The sequence below is a fragment of the Salvia hispanica genome, chromosome 3 (genome assembly GCF_023119035.1).
Source record: "Salvia hispanica cultivar TCC Black 2014 chromosome 3, UniMelb_Shisp_WGS_1.0, whole genome shotgun sequence".
In the NCBI taxonomy this organism is placed as follows: domain Eukaryota; kingdom Viridiplantae; phylum Streptophyta; class Magnoliopsida; order Lamiales; family Lamiaceae; genus Salvia; species Salvia hispanica.
This window is the reverse complement of record NC_062967.1, coordinates 19429773-19455043: the sequence shown is the minus strand read 5'-3', so window position 1 is coordinate 19455043 and position 25271 is coordinate 19429773. Positions and strand designations below refer to the sequence as shown.

General features: G+C 35.3%; 3 protein-coding genes across 4 annotated transcripts; all 3 read right to left on the bottom strand.

Annotated features, from left to right (window-relative positions):
- Positions 1 to 1230: 1230 nt before the first annotated feature.
- On the bottom strand, positions 1231 to 9232 carry LOC125213555 (flowering time control protein FPA). Of its 2 annotated transcripts, XM_048114169.1 has the most exons (5): positions 9042 to 9232; positions 7999 to 8310; positions 2764 to 3983; positions 1969 to 2615; positions 1231 to 1887 (listed from the first exon to the last, which is right to left on the bottom strand). In XM_048114169.1, exons 1-5 carry the CDS (start codon positions 9042 to 9044, stop codon positions 1502 to 1504), a joined length of 2568 nt encoding a protein of 855 aa, XP_047970126.1. In that variant the 5' UTR covers positions 9045 to 9232; the 3' UTR covers positions 1231 to 1501. The 2 variants fall into 2 exon arrangements, with proteins under 2 accessions (XP_047970126.1, XP_047970125.1); XM_048114168.1 differs by having other exon boundaries at positions 1231 to 2615.
- Positions 9233 to 11528: 2296 nt separating this feature from the next.
- Positions 11529 to 14632, bottom strand: LOC125212312 (probable amino acid permease 7). Its single transcript, XM_048112439.1, has 7 exons — positions 14413 to 14632; positions 13927 to 14163; positions 13586 to 13679; positions 12928 to 13142; positions 12624 to 12757; positions 12312 to 12539; positions 11529 to 12127 (listed from the first exon to the last, which is right to left on the bottom strand). Exons 1-7 carry the CDS (start codon positions 14534 to 14536, stop codon positions 11726 to 11728), a joined length of 1434 nt encoding a protein of 477 aa, XP_047968396.1. The 5' UTR covers positions 14537 to 14632; the 3' UTR covers positions 11529 to 11725.
- An 8390-nt stretch (positions 14633 to 23022) lies between these two features.
- Positions 23023 to 24391, bottom strand: LOC125212878. Its single transcript, XM_048113162.1, has 2 exons — positions 24129 to 24391; positions 23023 to 23458 (listed from the first exon to the last, which is right to left on the bottom strand). Exons 1-2 carry the CDS (start codon positions 24319 to 24321, stop codon positions 23094 to 23096), a joined length of 558 nt encoding a protein of 185 aa, XP_047969119.1. The 5' UTR covers positions 24322 to 24391; the 3' UTR covers positions 23023 to 23093.
- Positions 24392 to 25271: the final 880 nt, after the last annotated feature.

Genomic DNA, 25271 nt, shown 5'->3' with positions numbered 1-25271 from the left:
GATATGGGATCAGAGATATGCAAATTTCTGCAAAATAAGGGATTTTATTTTTATTTTTTTCCCTTCTCTTTTTCTCTTCTTTTTTCTTATTATTTCCTCGCTAACATATATGAATTGACCAAATTATTACATAAAATTCAAACCCCAATTGTTTAACTCTTCTACCTATCGCATACAAGACAAAACAACTCTTCTATAATTCTGAAAACAAAAAAAAATCACATTTCTTTATTTTATTGAGATTAGATTATTTTCAAAACAGCTGAAAAACATATTCTAAAATAAATGAACTGCGACTCACAAGCTTAAATTTTTATTCAAAAAATGACGACTTAAAAACGTATTACAAGTTAGAAGCAAGAAAAGAAAATCCCACCAAATTTAAGTATGAGAGATAGATTGAAGAATGAACAATAATAGACATGGACAAATAACATTCCCCTGAATACTCAGTTTCAAAGTTGAAATACTTGGTGAATTTTTGTTCTCTATTTTGTATTCAGAATTTTAGAATAGATTTGTTTTGTCTGTACACCATACGTATTAAAGTATTGTGGTTTAAGTTTTATGTGGATAATTTGGTTAATTTATAAATATTGGGAGGGAAATAATAAGAATAAAAATGGAAATTGAAAAAAAAAAAAAAAGCAAAAATCTCTTATTTTGAAGAATTTGCATGCTCTAATCCTATTCTGAAATGTCAACAAATTTAATCTCAAATTCTAAAAGACCAGTAAATTTACAAATTTAATCTCAAATTCCAAAAGACCAGTAAATTTAATCATTTTATCTGAAAGATCATCGATTTTAAAAAGGACAATGCTAATGAAAAATGTTGGATCTACTTACCGCTATCTCATGGGTGATTCAAATGGTCCATAGGAAAAATGTAAATTAGTTTCAAAATTGTATTATGGTTATTTTCAATTAACAACTTACTAGATAAAAAAAAAACCAATCGGTTAGTAGAATAACCAATCGGTTTGGGTAATCGGTTAACTGACAAATTGATTCGGTTATTAACCAATTTGGTCCCCACCTTGAGTTGAGAGAATGAGTAAAGTGTGGTATTGTAAAACGAGGTATGGGCGATTTTAGAAGGCAGCGGAAGTGAATTCTTGGAATTTATCAAAGACCGTTAATCCACTACAAAATCGATTACAGTTGAACAATATCATGTAGATAACTAGCTTTGCAAGGTTGTATAGATTGAATTCGGAAACGTACACAAACACAAAAGGCATTATAGAGATACTCAATTGAATTAAAAATCAACGCTACAGAAAAATTGAGGCATGTAACCTGAATCCTATCTGCTTAAACAAAAAAAACACACAGCCAACTTCAAGAATGAATGTGTAAATCCAGATGCCTTTTATCCACATATTATTCCAATCTAATCTAATGTTATATAACAATCCATGAAAAGTACAAGAGGTAACGCAATGCAGTAAGCCGGTTTTGATATAAACTCTGGAATGTTACAAACAGTTTCAATCTTTCAGGTACCTTTTCCCTGCTGGATTTGCTGAAGAAGAGCTGCAGCGAGATGCAGCGTTGCTTCCAGACGTTTCTGTGGGTCAGCATCGGGATCATCTTGCTCCGCATTTTGAAGTTGTTGCTGCTGCTGGTGAGTTAACTGAGCCTCTCGCTGGGATGCAACTAAGTTTGGCGATTGCTGCTGCAACTGCCGCACTTGATTATTATACTGTGATGGTGGGAAATCAGATGACATCTGATCATTAGGTAATCCGTAATTTTGGGGCATTCTGTGCAGGTATCCAGGTTGATTGAGGTTTCCTCCTGATGGTTTATACTCTCCGGAGCTCGAGTGTCCCTGTTGGCTGAGAAGAGACGACGCCAGCTGAGCCAGTTCCGGTGGGAGACCTGCAACAGGCGATGGTGAAGGAATAGAAGGGTTTTCCTGAATAGGCCACTTTCCATTTCCACTGGGGAGACCAGAGTTACCAGGTGTATAGCTACTGTGAGTTGCTTCCTGCATTTGTCGAGGAACTGAATAGTAGGGATGACCCATGGAACTCATTGGAGGATTGGATGCCTGTGGTGTAATATCTCTAATACTGGAATTCGAGTTCCGATCATAATCATGCCCATGTGCATCACTAGAACGCATATCACTAATTGAAGATGAATTCCCCGGAATCAGAGCTACAGTTCCAGGTTTTTCATATCCAGTAAGAGGTGGTGGAGGCGGCAAGTAAGGCAGCGAGGGTGAGACTTGATTCTGGTATACCGAGTCATTCTGAAACGAGTTGAATGAAGTTTCCCGGTTTTCATTTGGAGGGAGGGATCCATAGCTAGAACCAGAAGGATCTATTCTCAAGACAACACCAGAGATGCTCACTTTACCAGGTACTTTCAGAACTTTTTCAGAGAACTCTGAAGGAGGTATGAGGAATAAGGTGTTCCGTTCATCCAATTTCACGACAGCTGCCCGCTGCTTCTCCCCAAGATAGCTCATGAATTCATTGTAATATGAAATGTCGGGATCGTTTGCTGGGGCAAAAAATACAGCCGAAGCACTAGCCGCCTGATAGTAATGCTTTGCAAGCATGTCTAAGCTGGTCCTCGCTGTACAATCGAGAATTTCAGGCCTGCACCATCCAAGATCATTTCATGAGTAATACAGAAGCACAAGGTGAAATAGGTAATGAAAAGGCTATCGCCAATTGCACAAAAATTCAAGAAATTCTCAGCAGTCGCCATATTCTTTTAACAGGTTTATAATCAGCTACTACTTACAGGACCATGTCTGGCGGTTTACCAACAGGAAAGCAGCGAGCACGGCAAACCATTGTTCCTCCCTTGGCTATCATTCCCTCCCACCTCCACACTTCTTTTGAGGAAGATCCACGTGAGTCAGGAGTCAATTTTCTCCGATCAAGGGGAGGCATCGGTGTAGGAGCAACCTGAAAATCGTCATATGGTGCATTCCAATGATCACCCCTTTCCATAAATGGTTGGCCAGTGTTCATCAAATGCTCAGGAATCGGTCTATAACCTGAATGTCTGGAATTGTCATCATTGTCAAGGAGACCAGACTGAGGAATATTTCGAGAAGGCATTCGTTTTGATTTCTCTAAATCAGATAATGGAAAATCTGGTAGCTCGTTATCAGTAGGAAATGTGATGGTCTTCGGTTTTTTTGTCCCATGCAAGAGAGAGACATCTTCAGGTAAATCCCATGGATCATCATACATAGGACCTTGATGAGGATAACCTTCAGGAGAGAATTCACGAATACGTACTCTCATGTTTCTTGAAGGGCTATGGGGATGATCATAAATATCTGGGGATAACCCTAGCTCAGACCCTTGACCGCTGAATCTTCTCCGATCATGGATATCATTTCTCCCGGACCACGAATTATTATTCCTTATGTTACGATCACGACGATCCATATGTGACACAGAAGGAGATCTGATGCTGGGATCCCCAGATTTATGACCATACTCCCTATCAGATGGGAAGTAATCAAAATATTCAGTCCGTCCATATTTTACAATGTGTGGTGAAGGAGGAGCATTTGAGTTCCTCTCTCTGTTTGATGGCCCCATCTCGTTCTTTGCAAAGCATATATGTACACGAGGATTTCCAAATAACTTACCCTGCAGAGTTTCTTTAGCATTGCAGGCCGCCATCACATCTCTGAATCGAACAAATGCATAAGTGCGGCCTGGAAATGCAGTTATCTTCTCAATGTCACCAAACCGTGAAAAGGCCTTTCTCAAAACAAATTCATCTACTTTAAGTTGGGCAGGAAATCCAATCCACAAGACTTCACTTGGTTCTGCATTTTTGTCATTGGTCTTGGATTTTCTGTGATGTAATGACTCAGGACTAGAGTAACGCATTCTTGCATCCCTCGAGGAGAAGGGAGACCCTCGTCCCCTGGGATGTGAATTGTCCCTCTGTTCCCGCTCAGGGTAGTCTGCATCACGTGGTGGAACTAATGATTTTTCCTGCAAATTTGAACTCCATTACAACTATTGAATCACACTTAAAAAGTCAATGCTTCTTCCGCAACCCTAATCTATAATTAAATTGTTCAAGATGCAACTGCATTAGATGCCTTCCAACCTCTCTCACTCTCTCTCTCTCTCTCTCCCGATCTGTGACAGACACACAAACGCATACACATGTTCTAGCCCCCAGGTCAATGTGCACTGATTCTTCTCGAATAAGACATATCAGGGTTTACTTTAGAAAAGTCAGAAAAAAGAGATTTTACATTCTATACATTTGAGAGTTGAGAGAAACACAATTGGGAAAGTACTGAAAAGAAAAGTCCACCTTACTATTATCCATATCATTTTGGGACCAGAGAAGCAGTGCCTAAATTCTAAGAAAGAAATTTTATTTCACCGTGGCATAAAACAGAAGAAGCAAAAATGAACCATGATACCTTGACACCTTTCCAAATCAAAAAAGTACTAGCAGATAATATATCAAAATGCTGAGAAACACAAAAGAGAGGAAAAGGTCTCAATTATGCAAACAAACAGAAGATTTACATAGTTTCAGCATAATAGCAACATATAAGCCTTCAAGCAGTAGTTTGATACTGAGTTTTGCGACCACAAGTAACAGAGGATTTCACATTGTTTCACTCGCTTGATGGTAGATGAGCTAAGATTCAGGAAAAATCCCTCGAAAGAAATAAAATGGATACACTAAATTTGTACATACATGTGTGAGCTAAGGGTACCAACAAAAAAATCCTGCATACAGCATCTAAACAGGGAGATGCATCCAGCACAAATCTCAAGTGAACAAAAAGATTGAACCAGTGTAATTCACAAAGATCTCCAGCTTCTGAGGTCTAAAAAAGTTAACAAAAGAATTCATCTCCGGGTCACCTATGGCTTTGCTCCTTAACACCAGTATTTAGAATACTCGGCGATGGCCTGAGAACAATACCTGCCCCTAAAACAATCTTTTCCTACCTTAACTGACATTCCTAATAATTTCAAATATACAAATAATGTCTCACCTAACCATAATTATTCACACGTGCTTAAAGTTCAATGAGTTGCACATTTTTAGTGCACCTTGGTTAAGAAGAAATTATAAAGGAACTCAAAAACCTAGGGTCTCCTAGCCTTCATTAAAAAACATGGAAGCAAGTGCAGACCTCAGCCTATACATCAGTCCATGGTTTCAGACTCGATTATCCCCTTATATACAGATATTGGCCAATAAAAGATAAGAAAATCCTAAGTACCCTTCGAAAAGTTTTGTTGATGAGTGTCTAGCAGCTTACATGTGTTTTCTTAGGTTATCTTGATAAAATGACTAGCTGCAGCTATTATATAACCAAGAACTACGTGTCAATGCAGCAACCAACTTCACCATTATCGTCACAGCTGAATATTAATGCTGAGAAAATATTTCAAAAACAGCATTCTGCTTATCGTCAACAGCAGAGAGAATCACACTACTACATTCATGTGTTCTTTCGCCTGACAAGCATGTTATTGAACTAAACCCAGAATGCTAGCCAGTTGGAATAATTAGTAGGAAAAGTTTATCAATCAGAGCAAGAATCAGATACATAGGTTTATGGTTAATTCGTTTCAAAATTGCATTTTACATTTCATTCATTGACTCCACATGCTTTTCTTTGACGTTTGCCTGTATGTGATGTTCGTTCTTTTGTTGGAGTTGAGATGCACTAATATGGGGCATGCATTTGATGGTGACTATGTTTTAAAGGTACTTTGCTTTTTGAAACAGAAACTCTTTTGACCCCATCCTGAAGTCTTGGTACATATCACGCATACGACACCAATGCTATATATCAGGAATGGGCAACTGTGGTGACAGTTTAGACCTTCACATTTCTTTGGAGGCATGGATTTCACCAGACAGCTGAACTCATCCAAGGATACATGTGGCTCAACTCATTGACCATGAACAATATATCTTCATCTCTCTAAAAACAGATTAGCATAAAGGATACATGTATCATGGGCCAAATATGTTTCATCACTATGAAATGAACTTAGATATATCGCATCATTAGAGATATGCAGACTGTTTTCTTCATCTTTATTGTTTTCCACTTTCCTGAGGAAAGTGATTTGAGTTTCTAATGCACTCACTGGCTACCAGGAACAACCGTACAAGCTATGGGAAAGCATAATAACGATATGCTTGGTTTGATGCAATGGAATTGCATATGGTACATGGAAAAATACACGATCAGATATTACTTGCGGTGTTTGGTCAGAAGTAACAGTGCCGAACAATAAGTTCAATACGTGAATATACAGCTGTGAGGGTATAAAGTTGCGTATTAGCATTGTGTTGAGATGAAAAGTCCTGCTTGATTTGAATAGCAAGTAGAAGCCAATAAGAGGTTTGCTTGTTGTAACAAGTCTAAGTTAGTTGTGCACATCCACCAAGTTGCAAAATGCTGCTTTTTGTAGCAATGTTTTGATAAACTGAGACCATAAAGTGGGATGTTATGGTTTGGGGAACGGAAACCACAACTCCAGTCATTCTACACATTTCAACTAATTACAACTTTTGGAAACATGCATGGGGATATATGCCTTAGAGAGCCTGCTGATCAATGCTTATCCTATTCATGTGCTGCAAGATCCCAGCAACCAACAAGAATATAAAGTCTGAATTTTCTGGCTACCGGATGCACATATATAAGAAATAGAGCTAGTTTTCCAGCAATAGATATGTTTTATTTAATCCTTAAGTTTTTCTTGGCATAGCTTTCTTCATCTTATGCAGAATTTACTAGACAGGATTTCTGACAAATTATACATGTAACAGTAAAATACACTCTCAAGAACATCCTAGACCCTATTTTAGATAACTTTATCCTGCAAGATCCCGCAAGAAACTACTAAGATAAGACGAGGATGAGGCAAAGTGGTTTCAGGCATTTTCAAGCATGATTTTATGAAGTACAAAATCTAATTTATCTGCCAGCATAAGTTCATGAATGACATCATTTATGGATACCAAAATCCAATTTATAATTTTTGCTACAAATATACTATAACTTAGAGGAAATTTATCCGCCTAAAAACTGTCAAATTTGGTGTAATGGACAAGACAAAAGAAGGCTTTGCACCAAATATGTCCCTTTTAATCCTCTTGGATGGATTTCTAGAATGATGCGTGCATGAATAATTTGTTTCCCTCCAAACTCTTAACTGAAATCAACACTATTGTAGAATCATCTTACGTCCTCCTAATCCCTGTTTAGTGCAAAAGTGCAATCACTAAAATTATCTGGTTTCACATTATTTCCAAACCTATCAAATATGTTTTGCAGTTTTCTAATGGAGAGGTAGTTTGAATTTGTCTAGTCAAATATGGGTCGTGACAAATTATTGATTTTCTGGTCTATAATGGTGTTTCACCTTTTTCAGTACAACTGAAAATTTTGTTGGGTGAATTAGAGTACTTCGCTGCAACTGTTCCACATGTTAAATTGTGTGCTCTTTCAATTGCAATATTGCATCTATGATAAACAGAGCAGTAACAGGTAAAACTTAGGCATGTTTCCACTTAAGAAGAGTTGCACAAAGAATCCGTATTTTGATGGCAAGATCACGTGTAAAAAGGAGGCATTGATTCAGCACCTTGGAATGGATTGATGTAAGATGTTTTTCAAGAGCTACCTGAACTTGTTCTAAGTAATTCCACACCGGATCAGCATCTTAATCAATTAAAAGTGAGCCTAATGAAGTGTCTATTTTTCGGCGTCCCCTTTGATGTTGCAATGGAAGATAAGAAGAGTGGAACCTTTTGAATAATGAATAGTAACTGATATGCAAAGAATGAGATAGAATTGATTGTGCAATGAGTCGAATCTCCATGTGTGTTTTTTTTTGGGATCTTCAGCAGTATAACAAACACCCTAACTTGAACGGGGGTTAATGAATAGCAGAACAGGAAAGGCATCAATACAGTACCAGAAGAAATAAGACAAAGATTGGCAAAACTAACCGCCTTGGCATACTCAATTCTAAGTGGATTGCCTTCGATACCAAAACCTTGAAGCTCTTTAAAGGCAGCATAGGCATCTTCTTCATTTATATAATTAATAAATGCATAGCTCCTGCCTGGTTGAAATGCAATGCTCTCAAGCTCTCCAAAGTGTAAAAAGTGATGCGCTACATCACTTTCAGTTAAGTTATGAGGAAGATTTCCAACCCAGAGGTGCCTTGAAGGCGGATTACTCCCCCGCCCATGGTAGGATCTATCTTCTGATCTTGAAGGGTAATCCCGATGTGGTCTGCCTCTTCCTTCTCTGAAGCTCTATAGAAGAATGAACAAATAACATAAATCAACCTAAAAGATGAGCATATAGTTTCCAAACGAACACACCATTAACATAATTAGGCTATTTACAGAAGTAAGTTAAATATGGATAGTCCTGCAAACTGGAGTCCAACAAAAAATGCAGAAAGAACAACAAACATTCAGAAAAAAGGAAACACGCCAAATACAGCAATTTGATTTCAATAAAATAAATATATATGCAAGCGCATGGTACAAGCAAAGACTACAATGTGGTGAATAAAATAAGACGGTAAACAAAGTAGATAATAAAGGAGGCAATACAGATTTAAACGGAAAATCCTTTCAAAGAAAAGCATTAGCCAAAACAAATAGGATCTAAAGACGAAGCTCCATGCAGAGCAGGAGCATCCACAATATGAAGTTAAGGATAGCATTTTATGTGTACATTACAGTAAAACCAATATTAACATCTATCAAAAGCAAAAGCAAAAGCAAAAGCAGAATATAAAAACCTAACGAATTTTACAATGACAACGGATAAATGGAGGTGAAAATTCACTAAACCTAAGACCTGATCGCATAAATATTCAGGCACTAGAAATTTCCAATAAAACTAAAATCAAGCCAATTCTAAGCAATTGAACATTGGAGAAATCAGTTTAAGATGTAATTCGATAGATACACATACGGTTCAAACAAAACGACGACAAAAAATAAAGATTAAATTGGAGATTAAGAAGTACTACCATTCTACTTTGGTCGACAAACTTCAATCGGAGAGAAGTCTTGAAGACTGACGGTGAATCCGGGAGAAGGTCGCCTCCAAATATACTGGCGGCAGAATTACGTGTCTGTGTATCAATGATACGCAAGCATCACCAGAATTAGGGCTGAAGACAGAAAGGGGTAAAATGAATTTGGGTTGGGAATGTGTGTGAAGGAGGTTAGATAGGATGCAAGGCAGGTTAACTTTTACAATGGGAAAATGCACAAAACTTTTATCTATCTCAATTTTCCACTTATTATCATATGAGTACTATTTATATTAAAATTACATTGTCATAATTTAAAAATATTAAAATTATAATATAATATGTTAATAATTGATAAATATCTTAATGCTAAGTTTGAAAATCCAATATTGTAAATGTGAATTGATATATGTATAATATAATTTTATATAATATCATTCGTTAAACTAAAATGAAATTGACTTTTTTGAGAAAATAACATAAATTTGAGTTGAAAAATACTATAATATTAAATTTAAGGTTGTATTAAATTATATTGTTCAGCCCAAAACAATAAAAAGTTAAATATCGTTAAAATTGTATCACTTGAAAAATAAAGATGAGAGAGAAGTTGTGTGAGAGAGGAAATAGAGAAGAAATTATAGAAAATGACTAAAGAAAGTGTTTTATGCTCTTCTTGGGAATCAATATGATACTCTAATTCAGAGATTTGTTACGATATGTTTATGTGCAAAGTATATTTCCAGTGACTAAATTTGAATTTAATTCTTTCATAAAATATTATGACTCTTTCATAAAATATACTCCCTCCGTCCCAGAAAGATTGTCCTATTTCTGTTTTCACACCCGTTTTACAAAAATAATAATAAATACTCCCTCCGTCCGCGAATAGGAGTCCCGTTTTTCCATTTTGGTCCGTCCACGAATAGGAGTCCCGGTTCATAATTACCATAAATGGTAAAGAGGCCCCACATTCCACCAACACATTCCACTCACATATCATTTAAAACTAATATATACAAGTGGGACCCTATTCCACTAACTTTCTTCCCCTCACTTTTCTTAACATTTCTTAAAACCCGCACCGATAAGAAATGGGACTCCTATTGTTGGACGGAGGGAGTAATTAAAGTAGAGAGAGAGTAAAGTAAAAAAGAGAATAATGTAGAGAATAGTCTTACCTACATTATTCTTTCTCTTATTTTACTCTCTTTCAACTTTACCTATTTATTATTATTTTTGCAAAACGAGTGCAAAAAATGAACTGGGACAATCTTTCTGGTACGGAGGGAGTCCGTCTCTAAATAAGAATCATGTTTTGTTATAACATTAATTTTTATTAAAATATTTGTTATGTCAATATGTCACTTTAGAGTACTTATATGTGACAAACTTAAACAAAAAAGAAAAAAAATGATTTACGTGAAATAATATTTGAAATGCCGCATTACTCTGTTTTGATAAGCTACTTCGAAGGGCATTCAGCAAAAACAATTAATTTGGAAAGAGTATCCATTCCTAAGCACCAAAAGTGCTCAGACAAAAAAAAAACATAGTCCAAACAAATTTGGTTGTGAATCCAACACATATATATTGGTTGTTAGATACGTAAGATTGTATTTCAATTAAATACTTATTATATTTGGTTCATGAGTTTGAATCCAACAATTCAATCTTAAATGAATAAATATGGGATAATTAGTCATAGTCAATATCTTCCAACTAAAATAGTCATACAACTCAATTTTAAATTATATCTTGGTACTATTTTATCTAGAAAACCAAACACCACCAAAGTATAAAATGTGATCGGAAAAACGAATATTCTTGGTGGTATTATGTTTCAAATAGAAATAATAATGTTTCGTAAATAAATAACTAGCACTATTGTGCTTGGCTATACGTATTAAAATAATGTTAACAATGTTTTTGAGAATGTTGTTGTATAGGTACTCAGTCCGTCCCTTAAATTTTATTACATTTTTCTATTTTCGTATGTCCCATAAAAATTTGCCACATTTCACTTTTTACTTTTTTTAGTAGTGGACCTCATATTCCACTAACTCATTTCAACTCACATTTTATTATAAAACTAATATACAAGAGTATGACCCACTCTCCACTAATTTTTTCAACTCATTTTTCATTACAGTTTTTAAAACTCGTGCTCGGTAAAAGTGTGACACAATTTACGGGACATAAGGAGTAGATTTTGTTGGTGTGGTGAATAAATAATTAATAGCCCATATGCATCATTTGTTGTTGGTGGAATATTAATGAATTAAGTACATCCTATGAACATGTGATTTTTAATACGTACATGTAAATGTGATTTCGAATTTTAACATGTTTTTACATGAAATAGTCCACACAAAAGGTAATCCCATGTTCGTAAAACTTGAGGTCGATAAGCATAATCATTGATCATACATAGTGAATCACTAAAATTTCTCATGATTACCCTATTTTCATCAACGGCACTACCTAAGATATTCAATTCCACTATCAAACCCATATTTGGAAATATTCAAATACAGATTTATATCGATTGATATATTCTGTTGATGTTCTACAAAACACTTCCCAAATACTCACTACAAAACAGCACATGTTATTTCAGTAATTACAGTCACAAAATATGAGTTCAAAGCTCCAATACAAGAGAATCATGGTGGCACTCATTTTAATTTGTTGGATATAAGGCCTTCTACCGAGCCGATAAACGCGAAAATGGTGCAGAGCAAGCAGAAGATCTTGAATGCTTGGAGAAGTATCCATATACATGTCCAAGCTCTCACCCTATTCTGTACCAGGTACATTTCCACTGGAAAATATATCACCAACGGCCAGAAATTCAATGCCCCGAGCACTCCCAACACTTGGTTAAAGTAGGGGAAGAGTAGCGCTAGTCCAGTCGTGGCTGCAACGTACACACTTCTGAAGCACAGCCGGAGAAGGTTCAGCTTGAAACTAGGCACCAGTGGGATCTTCACTGTGTACTCTTTGTGCACAAACCCGCTATCCGGGTATTTCCTCCCCACCTCTGCTTCAGCTACTGCAAACAATGGCTGGCTGAATATCTGCAAATATACAACCCCTTTGCATATGTAAGCATTCTTTTAGTAGCTTTTCTTGAAACAATTGCACGAAGAATTCGATGCATCCACCCTTGTTAAATCCATGTATGAATACGACATAAACACTGTGGTTCTAATCTTTCGAGTAGCAAATAAACAATAGAGAGAATTGAGGGATAGGATATACCTGATAACCTCCCACGAGGTGAAGAACAATACACACATTAGCAAGGTCAACGAGCCAGTAGGGCTCATAGAATCCGAAGCCTGTCAAAAGATTTCCTGGAGCTTCATCTCCAAAAGCAGCATACCCGAAGCATCCGCAGGTGAGGAAGAAGAAGGACGTGATAAGTATGGCTGAAGATGACGCCTTCTTCATCGTCTTGTTTTCTTCAAGAGGTCCCTTGAGAGTGTCCTTCATTTGCAAGTTTGTCTTTTCAGTATTTAAGATTCTCGGAAATTTCTCACGAAATAATCAAGACTAGAAAGGGCGTCTAACCTGAATGTTCAAAAGAATTATGTTGTAGTTAAACGAAAAGGCTATGTCTCCAAATGCTTGTGACGAGAGCCACAGTTTTTGAATAGCACTACTTGCCGTTACACCATGAATATCGCCTTTGATCTGTCCATTTCCTGCATTGATCAAAGCCACCCGGTTAAACCGGAGTCCAAAATCTAGATACATCGATTAATGATGAACATAGATGCAAAAAGAAGTTTTAGCGGCTCCATTGGTGCCATAGATTAACACAAGATTTGAAAAACATGATGTAACAAGGCATCAAAATGAATTGAAAGGGTACCTATTACTTTCGCAATACCAAGACCCAGACCGATGAAGGTGTAAGCAAAAGACATGACAGCAGCCATTATCGAGAGCCCCTCCATGTTATGGAAGTTGGGTATCTGAGAGAATACTAGCTGAACGGCTCCGAACAAGAGAATAAACAAACTGTCTCCATATTCACATGGAGCATCGTGCCCCTCCTTGTGGTAACAGTTTGATATCAGAATAGCCCTGAAACAGCAAAACTCGGAAACTAAATAATCCATGATCATAAAGATAATTCAGAACTACGGATACAAAAAGATGTGTAATACATATAAGGCATTAGAGGTTGTGGGAAATCAGGTTCTTGGAATTTATATTTTCTTGAAATTTATATTTTCTAAAGCCTTATAAATCGAAAAGTGAAAGTTAGAAAAGATAATACATAACTATGTTAGAACAGTTGGTGACAACTTCCACTAACTGCAGGATTTCGAAACTAACTAAGCACGTATGATCAGGGAGATCTTTGAGGAGAACTAAGAAACATAATTTCCAAGTGACACTCAACGATATACAAACCACAAGCGCTAACTTGCTAAATATTACTCTGAAACCTCATCAATACGATTAGATTGCAGAATATCGAACAAACTAATATCAAAATCAGATCTAATGGCACTATGAAATACCTCATACTGACTGCAGATGTTATGGTATATGCAATTCCAAATCCAAAATAACTTTCGTGAAGAAATATTCCAATCACCCACATACACTTCTTCCCTGCCATGAACATTTTACTTAGGGCTGTTCAAAACTTTCATTCATCTCAAAAAACAAGAGAACATAACATGGTCTCTCCAAATCCATCAATTAAACAACTTGGTCAAGAAAAGGAAATGTGAACTTCTCCAATCCTTGCAATTCCTCATTAGCAGCAGTTTAGCATTATCTATCAATATCATTGGCAATAGGCAAGCTCTCGTTGAGATATCTAGTAATAACAACGAAACGCAGGATTATAGTATACCTAGATAAGAACCCACAGCTTCAGCATAGGACTTATTTCTGATGTGGCCATCCTCAGGATGAGGATATCTATAACAATCACAAAGAATATTGGAAGAAATAATAGTGACAATTGCAAACACCACCATACTGAGAGGGCCTGCAATCCACCCCAACTGAGCCACACTCCATGCCAATGACAGCACTCCTGAGCCAATCACCCCTGTTATAATATGGGCAATTGCCGTCCAAACAGTCCCTTCACATCCAAAACAACAAAAGCCATCAACACAAACCCCAAAAATCCAGTCTTTTTCCAATAAAATCAAAGTAGCAGAAAAAACATCATTCAATTTCAAGAAGCTCCCATTTTTCAATCTACTTCACATTCCTCAAATGGTCTACAATTTGAAATTTAAAAAGAAAGAAAAACACACACACACACACACCATAAAGAGCTCATTTCGCAATAAATTGAGATAATTGAAGGAAATTAAATTGGAGTGACCTGTTCTTTTGATGGAAGCATTGGAATCTGTTCTTTTGATGGAAGCATTGGAATCTGATGATGAAGATTCAACATCTCTGAGGAGAGCATCTGATAATTTATCTTTATCTTCAAACTCAACCATTTTTATGAAGAATGGAGGTGTGTCTCTACAACTTCAAGTTGAGCTTTGCGAAATGTTGGGGAATAAATAAACGTTTGCAGATTCTAATAATATTGCTAGCGTTTTCGTATGCCGCATTTTATAGCTTCACACTCATTTTTTGTTCTTATTATTTGTTTTTTTCTAGAGATGTGTTTTTGTTTTTACTAATATTTTAATATAAGCTATGAATAATTGCCAATTGCGATGCTTTTATATCTTTATTAAATTAGACTTATGATTGATGAATTTTAGTACACGAATCTATAAAATTATGATCATATACTAGATTTTTTTTCACTAACTATAATTTACTAGTGCAACAATGTCGACTATGATATAAATACACACAAATTTGTAACGGGGCATGAAATTTCATTTATGCATAATATTTATATTTGATAAAAAAAAAGCAACTATTTTATTCAGTGGTACATTTATCCATACGACATCATAGGTAGATGCGTGTTCTAGATACTTCAAAATTTTGTCACATCATTTTACAGTAAGTGACCACTTACTAACATATTTTTTTACATACCCATTTTTGAAAAAAATGGCGTTTAGTGAATATGTAAATAGGAAATAAAGTACTAGTAGATAAACTAAGAGAGATTAGAAATTGTTATTTACCCGAAAAATGAGTCAATAATTATAACGAAATTGTTAAAATGTAATTCGACTCCAATACAATAAAATTGAAAAAATATGAAAAGGTTATTATTATTATTATAGTGATATTGTGGGATGAATTCGACTGAAATCGAGAACACTCTATCGCAAAATATTTGGACCAATCCAAAATCAAATTCAATCACGAAAATAGACGGTAGATGATACAGAAATAGTAAAATGAATTTCATGTTTCATTTCCTTGTTATTCAATATGGTCCTCATGTTTAAAGTATGCGACAGATGGAGTATTTTTAATAGTTTAGTACCTTCTCATTTCCTACTTACACCTGTAAGAATAAATTAAATCCACCATATCCACAAGCTTATAGAGATCAATAAGAAATAGACAGGTGGGTAATAAATAAATGGATTACGTGTATTATTTGAATAAAACACATCATTTCATTTTGAAAGAGTTTGATTATATAAAAGGATCGTGGATATATATTAAAGTTACGTTAAGCAGGCTAAAAAAATGCAAGCTTCATTAACTATATTAGAATAGTTGTTATAAGCAAAATTTGTGACCACTCTTAATTTATATTGAAAGATCAATCTAATCTGGTGTGGTTGTGGATGACACGTAACAAACCGGATAGTTCCAAAAATTTGATAAACTTGAACCAAACCATATTGAAATTACCTAAGAGCAGACTAAAGCACGGACTAGCGGTTAGGACGTGGGGATATCTACTGTTGCGTTAGGCTACCGCGACGGACGTCCCGAAATAGGACGAGCGCTCATCCGCGACCTAGCACCGTTAGCCGATCGCTAGCCGATCGTTAGTCCCCTATTGCGCAGATACCGATCCGATTTTTTTATTTTTTTATTTATATTCTATATTTACAACTCATTGCACTTCATTTTTTTAATATTTGATAAACACCAACAATTAAAATGAATTAATCGTATTTGTCAATTTGTTTTATTGGTCAGAGCGTCGGCTAGTCCTAGTGCTAGGCTGTTATTGTGTTGTGGTTAGTTCTAGCGATGTGGCAGGAGGTGTTTGTGGTTAGTCTTATTGCTAGGCTATATTGGTTAGTTCGCATTATTATGGATGCTATAAAAACTGAAGTAATTGATTTGATAAATTTAACAATTATTTTATTTTCATATTTATTATGTGCCATTGGTGATATTATCTAATCCAACAGAAATTATGTAGTTTTTGCTATAATTTCTTCAACTATACGTGTAACGTGTCACCATTAAAACTAGGCAGATTAAAGATTATTTTTAATTCCAAACTGATCAGCTATTTATTAATCCTTAATAGTGAATATACAGTGAATTTAGTTTTCAGTCATTTTTTATATTCTAGTATAGTTTTGCGATTGATAATAAGGGTTCACTGAACCATGTCAGTATTTATAATTATTTCTATATTTAATTTATATTTTTTTAGGTATTACATATTTACTTGGATTGATTCTTCCTAAATGATTAAATTGAGTTGATTACATCTAAACAATGGTGTGCGATTTTTTTAGTTAGTCAAAGAGATCATAGGGATGTGTTATATTGCTGACTATTTAAATTGCTAATTCGGTTAACTCATCAATATAGTGTATTAAAAATGTCAATATGGTAACATCAAAATGTCAACACATAATATCAGCACATTATATTGAAGTTCAACAAAATTATGTGTTGACATTTTAATGTCATCGTGTTGACATTTTTAATACACTGCGTTGATGAGTTAGCAACTTAAGAAAGTTAGCAATTGATCACACCCCTATTCAATTGCTAACTCATCATTTAATTGCTAACTACAACTAATTTAAGGCCATTGGATTTTAGAAAACGTGTGGTCTACAATTTGCCACGTGTAATTTTCGTTTTTATTAATAAAATAAAAAAGATAAAAAAAAAAAACTCCAAATTAGGGTTTTGGATGAAAATGTCAATATAGTGTTTCGAAAATATCAACACAATGCTTTGAAAATGTCAACACAATGTTTTAAGAATGTTAACTCATTGCTTATATTGACATTCTACATGTATTATATTGACATATTTTATATAGTATGATGACATTTCTGCATTGTACGAAAAAATTAAAAAATTTTGAATTTTTTTTCAAATTTTGACGTTGGAACATTTGCATGTAGGATATCGTTGGAATCCTTATGAAATTATCTTTAATTTGATATATGTTATACGAATTTAAAGTTTTGGGATTTCATTTAAAAGTTAGTTATAAATAAACATGTAGTTGATTGACATTAATACCCCTATTGATATTTTTGGAATTAATCCTATGGTGTTATTGACATTTTTCGTTGATCGTATTTACATTTAGAGATTAATGATCTAAGCTCTTAGTTTGAAAATTTAATGGCTATTATTTAGTTGTAGTTAACAATTAAGTTATGAGTTAGTAATATAACACTCCCCTCACGTTTGATCCACATTATAATCCCTAGCTGGGATAATCTATAATACATTAGAACTAATTCTGAAATTAAGGTGGACAACGAGATATTAACATTTGTAAGCTACTATTTCTGTTTTTTAAAAACAAAAACTTTTGAAATTATATAAATTTTAATACATAGTTGATAAAATAAAAAGGATAGTAAGAAAAAATGACTGCGAGAATAGGTAGAGATTCTTAGTCTACAATTCCAAGTGAAGAATATACTACTATTGTGAACTAAAATGAAGTGTAAAATAATTTTTTTTTATTTTATCAAAATTTTAATTTTGTTATTGTTTAGATTCATGAGAACAAATGTTTCGTGTTGGTTTTTATGTCAACTTTTATCTAATCATTTGATTGAATAGTTGACATATAGCCCTTTGTAGCCCTTTGTTGTTTGAAGAAACTCTCCACTTTAATTTAAGTGGTATTTTTTTTACGAAAAGTGGACATGAGATTATTTATATATGATATTTTTGTTATAGAAAAATAATTCGAATTAGATTCATATAAATATTCACCCATATGGTACTTTATTGTACCATATATATATACTCCATTCGTCTCATAGAAATAGACCATTTTTTTTTTCGTCCGTCCCATACAATTAATCCATATCTATTTATGGTAAACATTTTTCTTCTTCTCTTTTACTTTATTATTTATGGTCCCACCACCCACTACACAATTTCAACTACTTTTTCTTCATCTCTCTTATTTTACTAATTACACATTAAAATTCGTGTCAATCCTAAAAAGCTTATTTCCTTAGGATAGAGAGAGTATATAAGATCCATATATATAGATATCATATTTTGAGGAGATAGTGCACAAACTGGTTAATTTAGTGTGGATAAAAGTCATATGGTCGTAGACTCGTAGGAGTGCAAACTGATCAAAAAGGTGACCAAGTGGACACATCTCCGGTGGATAGCTGACACCACATAGAGTTATCAAGAAATAAACTTTTAGAAGGGAACCTCTGCAAGGACACAAATGTCAAGACATAATAGAGCAACCTTAGGAATAGGAGCCTCAACCGTCCTATAATAGGGAGTGTCCCACATGAAAGATGGGGGACTTTTGCGAAAGATGACTCGCATCACTCTCAAAGCTCTGTGTCCATAGTCCATACCTGGAGGAGGGGGAATCCATCGTTTAGTCACCATTGATGCTTGATCCTAGTTTGAAGTCGTGTGCCACCGCTCTTAGGAGTGAAGAAACCATCTCTTTACATTTATGTATATTTAAATTACATTTGCATTTTCAAGTATTTAGATTTCTCTAGTATTTTGATCGTAGTTCGCATGTTGCTATTTGTGTTGGAATGTCATTTAGGCCATGAAATGTTTTAGAGCATCCGCATCGCGTCTCGATGCGGGCTCTATCTCGTCTCGAAGAGACGAGACCGCATCGAGACGACGATGAGGCCTCCATCTCGTCTCGACGAGACGGGACATCTCGTCGCGTGTCGCGCGTGGAAGAGGCCGGCCTCGAGACAGCTCGTCACGCGCCTTGGCGACGTGGCGTGCTCCGGTTCGTGCATTCGTTTATATCCGTTTAAAACGTTTTTTTTTGTTTTTTTTAAAAATCAGGAAAATTCGAAAATAAAATAAATTAAAATATTATAATTTTTAATTTTTGTATTTTTCAATATTGTAATAAAAATCGAAAATTAAAAAGTTAAAATTAAAATTAAAAATACTCCATAGGATTTCAATTATGTATTTTTCGTATTTTCGGATGTTGTAATTTTTGTGGTTTTTAATGATTTAATGAATTATTAGTATTAATTTAATATTTCAATGAAATATTAATTGAATTTGTTGGAAATAAAAATAAAATATGAAATTGAATGAATAGTTAAAGGATGATATGGTTAAGAGATGGAGGGATGCTGATGCTGTCTCTTAGTTAAGACATGAGGTGAAAAGTACAGTGGGGCCCATGAATAGTGAAGAGATGAGACGGTTAAGAGACGGATAAGAGACAGCATATGGACTTAGATCTTGCTAATATTTGGAAGTTAAGAAAGTTTGTGTTGTTATCGGGATATCTTAATTCCTTTCCATCGTGTTGGATGCTTGTGGCAGTTGAATTTTCTTTGGAAGTGTCAAATTTAGAGTTATTTTGAGTGGATCGCATAAATGATGGTAATGATAAGGATCTAGGCCTGTTCTATTTCATTACTTATACAAAATGGTCAGTCCACGTGGATCCTAAGTTAATGTTTTAAATATTCATCATGTTTCTCGCTGAACTTTCAAAGCTCTGTTTCATTCGTCTAAATTTCATCCATGGTTAATAAGGCTTTTTTCATTAGTTACTCGGAGATGAAATAGTACAGAATCGTTTTAGGAATCAAATCTGATTTGTTCCCGCAGCTTTGCTGCACTACATGTTTACCTTTTCAGCTTTTGTCCTTTTCAATTAGTTAGGAAATTGTGGTCCGAAATTACTTTTCGGTTTGCCTAGTCCGTTTAGTTAATTAGTGGCAGGTCTCTCATATTTTTAATGCATTTTCCGTAGATCCGTATAGTTAAATTGTCTTGTTCTTCATTTCGTCTTGGCCAACTGGCTAGTTTAGTTAGTGTCCCCTGTTTTCAATCTAAGGTGTAATTAAACTCTTAACCCACTTGTATGCATGTAGTAGCCAATCTGATACAAACCAAACATGAGAATTCAGTTCAACAGACTAGTTTGTTAGGAGAGAGAGCTCACCCCACACCAGTTGTTCTCACAACCGATGTGGAAATTGAGTCCGTAACATACTGTTGGAAATATTGTAGCCTTTACACAGGTAAACTCTTGCTATTACAAAAGAACCAAAACTAGAAAGTAAATATATCAAAGTAAATACAATGAAAGTAACAAGAATGCAAACTATTATCTTCTTCGAGTCGAGTCCAGGTATCCCTCTCTCCGCAAGGCAAGATACGCCTCGCCTAGTGCTCACGGATTGGCGCAGCATCTCCAAAGATGAAACGACTTTCCTCCTACCGAGTTCAAGCACCTCAAACTTGTAGGGACTGACGAACTTGAATTGGAGGTGAGAACGAGCAATGCAATGCGAACTAGAATGCTTGAGAGCTAGATAGAAGAGAGAATGATTTGTTGGTTGGTGTTTCTCATCTCTCAAAAGCACCTATTTATAGGATATGAGTGACCACATGAGAGGTCTTGGCATTAAGACACCTCATAAACATTTTAGAGGTTACATTAGGAGTGAAAAGCCAAAAGACTTAGAAAATGAAGGCTTAAGCCTTTTCTAATTTCTCACGTGTTCCAACACATTCGACCCTCCTTTAACGGCCAACGTCCTTGTTGGTCACGACTGGTTCGTTGCTAGGTCACCACTCCGAGTTCTCGCTGGTCACAGTGGATTCTTTGCACGGCCACCACTCCTAGTCGGGCCTAAACGTAGTCGTTGGTCACGGCGAGTTCGTTGCCCGGCCTCCACTCCGAGTCGTTTGGGCTCTCAATGAAACCAATTGATACAGACCAAACGGATGAACGCAACCCAAAAGGCTAGTCTATTAGGAGGGAGAGCCCATTTTAATCTATATACCCCACACCAGTTGTTCTCACAACCAATGTGGGAATTGAGTTCGTAACATAATCCCTTTCCAAGACGCCGAACATGTCAAATTGCCTTGTTTCAGGATGTATCGTTATTGCCTGATACCAATTAATATTGTGTGGATTAAGGTTTTTGAAACGAGAATTGATTGTCCAATGACTGAGTCTAGGTTTGAGTCATAAATGGATATGGACTCTTTCTATGAGACGGACGAAAAAGGAAATTCATCCTATTTATATGAGACAAAAGGAGTATTAATATCAAAAAAATATTACAAATATTTACAAAAATAAATAATTTTATGAAAAAAATAGAATTTACAATTTTCTGAAATGAAAATTTCAGCCAATTTCTATGGCACGGGACTGCCGTGCTCGCAAATATTTCATGTAGAATAGAATTATTTTCAAGCACAACAGATGGCTGAATTTCCCACTAAATTGAGGAGATTTTCGAGCACAATTGGGGTGCTCGCAGCACTTTGTGATGAGGCTGATGGAGAGCACACTTGCTGCTCACAAAGTTTATTGAAAGTTTCATAAGGCATATGCTACATTATAATACTATAGTTGTCTGAACATTGTGGGATTATCAGAAGATAATGTTACACTATAAAACGTTTTGTAGACCACTACAGAATCTCAAATTTCTCAAGTGTTGAAATCCTCTTCATTTCAAAAATGATTTCTTTACAGAAGTTGTTATCTTTTGCTATACATGTAGGTCTCAACATTCTTGATCTCCAACCATCAATCGCCTCATTGTTAGAACTTTCAACCATTCTAGCAACAGATGCAAGCAACATTTTTGAGTACTAGAATCTATATCTCTTTTCAAAGTTGGAGTTTTAACGACGGGTTTTTAAGAACCGGGGCCAGCTGTGTGTGCGTGTGATTTTCAGCTGACTCCAGAACGTCATTCGAGATCAAGCTCCATGGATTTCTCCTACATATGATTATTGATGGAAAACTTCTCAACAGTATCAAAAATCACTTATCATTTTTCAAAAAGTCACTTATCATTATGTGTTCTTGGTGCAAATCATCTTTAATCGGGGAATTACTCTACCAATATTTAACATCAACAACAAATCTTATATCAGGTAGTTTCAGGCAAACATGCTACAGCAGCAGCTGTAATGCCAATAAAATACTTCGACAACGTTCACCAGAGTAGGCCTACCCGTTTATGTCATCATGTGGTTACAACTTACAAGCACAGGTAAAGATTCTACCTTAATGCACTAAAAAATGTATGCATACAAGCACAGACATATATTTAGGTGAGTATGACAATGTGTGTTTTTATGATATTCTTTGATTGCATGGGAAGCAAAATCAAGAATATTTGGTTTATTTTTTGACTGGCTAGTTGGAAATATTGTTTCTTTACTTGGAATTTTCAAAATATACATGCCTACAAGCCTATCACAAGAGAAGCTTAAAGAATGTGAGGATTTGGACAATTCTTTTCACTATGCCAGATATCTCTCACACTCTTCCTCTACATCCACTAAGACAAATGGCACCATATTCAGAAACAAAGGTAAAAATCCTAGGAAATAAACCGGTGCAATCTATCGGTGAGTGAGAGATGTTTCCAACATGCCAGCAGAAAGAAACAAACAAAGAACAATGTTGATGATACATGTGATTTTTTCTAGTAACATAACCATATTTGAATTTGTTATTGGATTTCAATTCATTTTCTGACTTCATATCCGTAAAATCTAACTAACTAGACACGACGTCTCATGCTTCCTCTAGGTCATAAGAAACACCAAGAAAGAACAACAACCAAGATTTATCAGATGAAGTAGAGAAATTTACAAGGCAAAAGCAATTTCACTATAATATGTTTATGGGAAAAGTTGCACATAACCTGTTGCAATTGCTATTCCTAAAATGACAATAGGCGGGAGGATAACGAAGGCACCAATAGTGGCAAAGAAGACTGAGTCATTCCTCCGAGATACTTCGTTCAGATAACTCTGCCTCCTAATGTTTCTCTTTTGTGATGTGGTTAGGAACTTGGCAGTCACCTTCTTCAGATTTTTACCTAATGGGATAGTGAAATCGTCATCGCGGTCTCCAACCAAATTAGCAAGCTGTTCGCGTATGGTCGGTCCACCATCACTCTCATAGCCTTGGGCAGAGGCTCCTCCACCAGATGTGAGTTGATCCAACAGATCCATCTGAATCCGAGCTGAAGTCGATGACGACCCTATAATCAGCGAGCAAGGATACAAAAATCAGTTAAAATTACATCTCAAAACACTTGACTCAGGCTCTGTTTGGTACCATTGACTTGGAGTGTAGATAATCATCACAAAATACTTTTTTTTACTTATAACAAGGCCTTAAATGCCATCAAAGTTGCCTATGCTTTAAATTTAGGAGAAACACTAATTGAAGCTCATCCTTGCCTAATTTAAGATATTCCTTAATACTCTCTCCGTCCTCTATAGCTGAATCGTATTCCTTTTTAAGTTGTCCTACTGTAGCTGAATCATTTCGTATTTTTTTACTTTATTCTCTCTTTATCTCTCTATTTTTTTCCTTTCCAGCTTTATTATCCATTTACTTAACTCACTTAACACAATTTTTCTTAAATCTGGTGTCGAAAGAAAACGTCCCTACTACATAGGGACAGAGGAAGTACTATTAGAGCACTATTAACATGATTTAGGGATTTATAAAATTTGGATAATTTGAAGAACATAACATAATCAAAACAACCATTTTCATGAATAGCAATTTGCCTTGGCACCACCACAAAAACAGTTTAGTTTTCAATCAATCTCAAAACTAAGATGAAAATGTGCCCAATATAAATTTGGAACAACTCAATTCATTAGTATAAAATATATTAGGAAGATAATGAAAGTGATTACCAGAAAAAGTAGGTGAGTCTTCTTCCTCCGCAAGTTTGCTCTCAGTTCCTTCAGACAGCGCAGCCGCCGACTTCAGACAAGATGGAGAGGGAGTGTGGTGGAGCTTCAGCCCAATTTTATGCCTTGAAATCTTGGGAGAAATTAAGAGTCTTGGACGGAGAGCAGTGGAAGCACTTCCAAGATTCAGCGCCATAGCGAAAAAGTATTCTTTGTTGAATGTGGAAAATGAGCTTCTTGTGCCATCGTAGGCTTAGGTGGCTACAAATTAGTTAAATTTAACGACCACCTCAATTTAAATGCCGGTTGCCAAAATTAGCTCGTCCACAAAAAATAATTTTTGTGGGTCAACAATAATGCTATATGCTACACAAGAAATAGGAGACGGTAATTCACCCCGTTCCATTAATGGTCCTATTTTATAAGTGCAGGTTTAAGAATATATTTGACGTTATATATTAATTCTATAATAATAGTGCGTATAATGATTAATAAGAAGTTTACTCACCAAAAATTATAAAAGTAAATGGGATACTTCCTCGATAATTGAATAAATGTCTAATTTTTTATCAGCTCAGATTATGATATTGTTTAACTTTGTAAAAGGAAGTGAATGAAAAAATTAGTGAATATAAATTCTTCTTTTATACTTCCTTCGTCCCACTCTAAGTGGATTATTTCTAATTCTTTACGAGATTTTATGTAGTGTTGTTTTATGAGTAAAGTGAAGAGAATAAAGTAAGAGAGAAGAAAAAAGTATATAAGGTAATGTTTCTATATTTAGATATGTGACATTAAGAGTGGGAAATCTCAAAAAATAAAATGTGTCACTTAGAGTGAGATGGATGGAGTATATTGGTTTATACTCCCTCCGTTTGCGAATAACAGTCCCGTTTTTTAGTTCGTCCACGAATAGGAGTCTCGGTTCACTTTTACCATAAATAGTAATAGAGTCCTACATTCCACTAACTTATTTCACTCACATTTCATTTAAAAATAATATATACAAGTGGGACCAACATTTTACTAACTTTTTTCCTCTCACTTTTTCTAACATTTCTTAAAACCCATGCCGCCAAGAAATGAAACTTCTAATGATGGATGGAGGGAGTAATAAAATGTGAGTGCAGTGGGTTAGTGGAATAG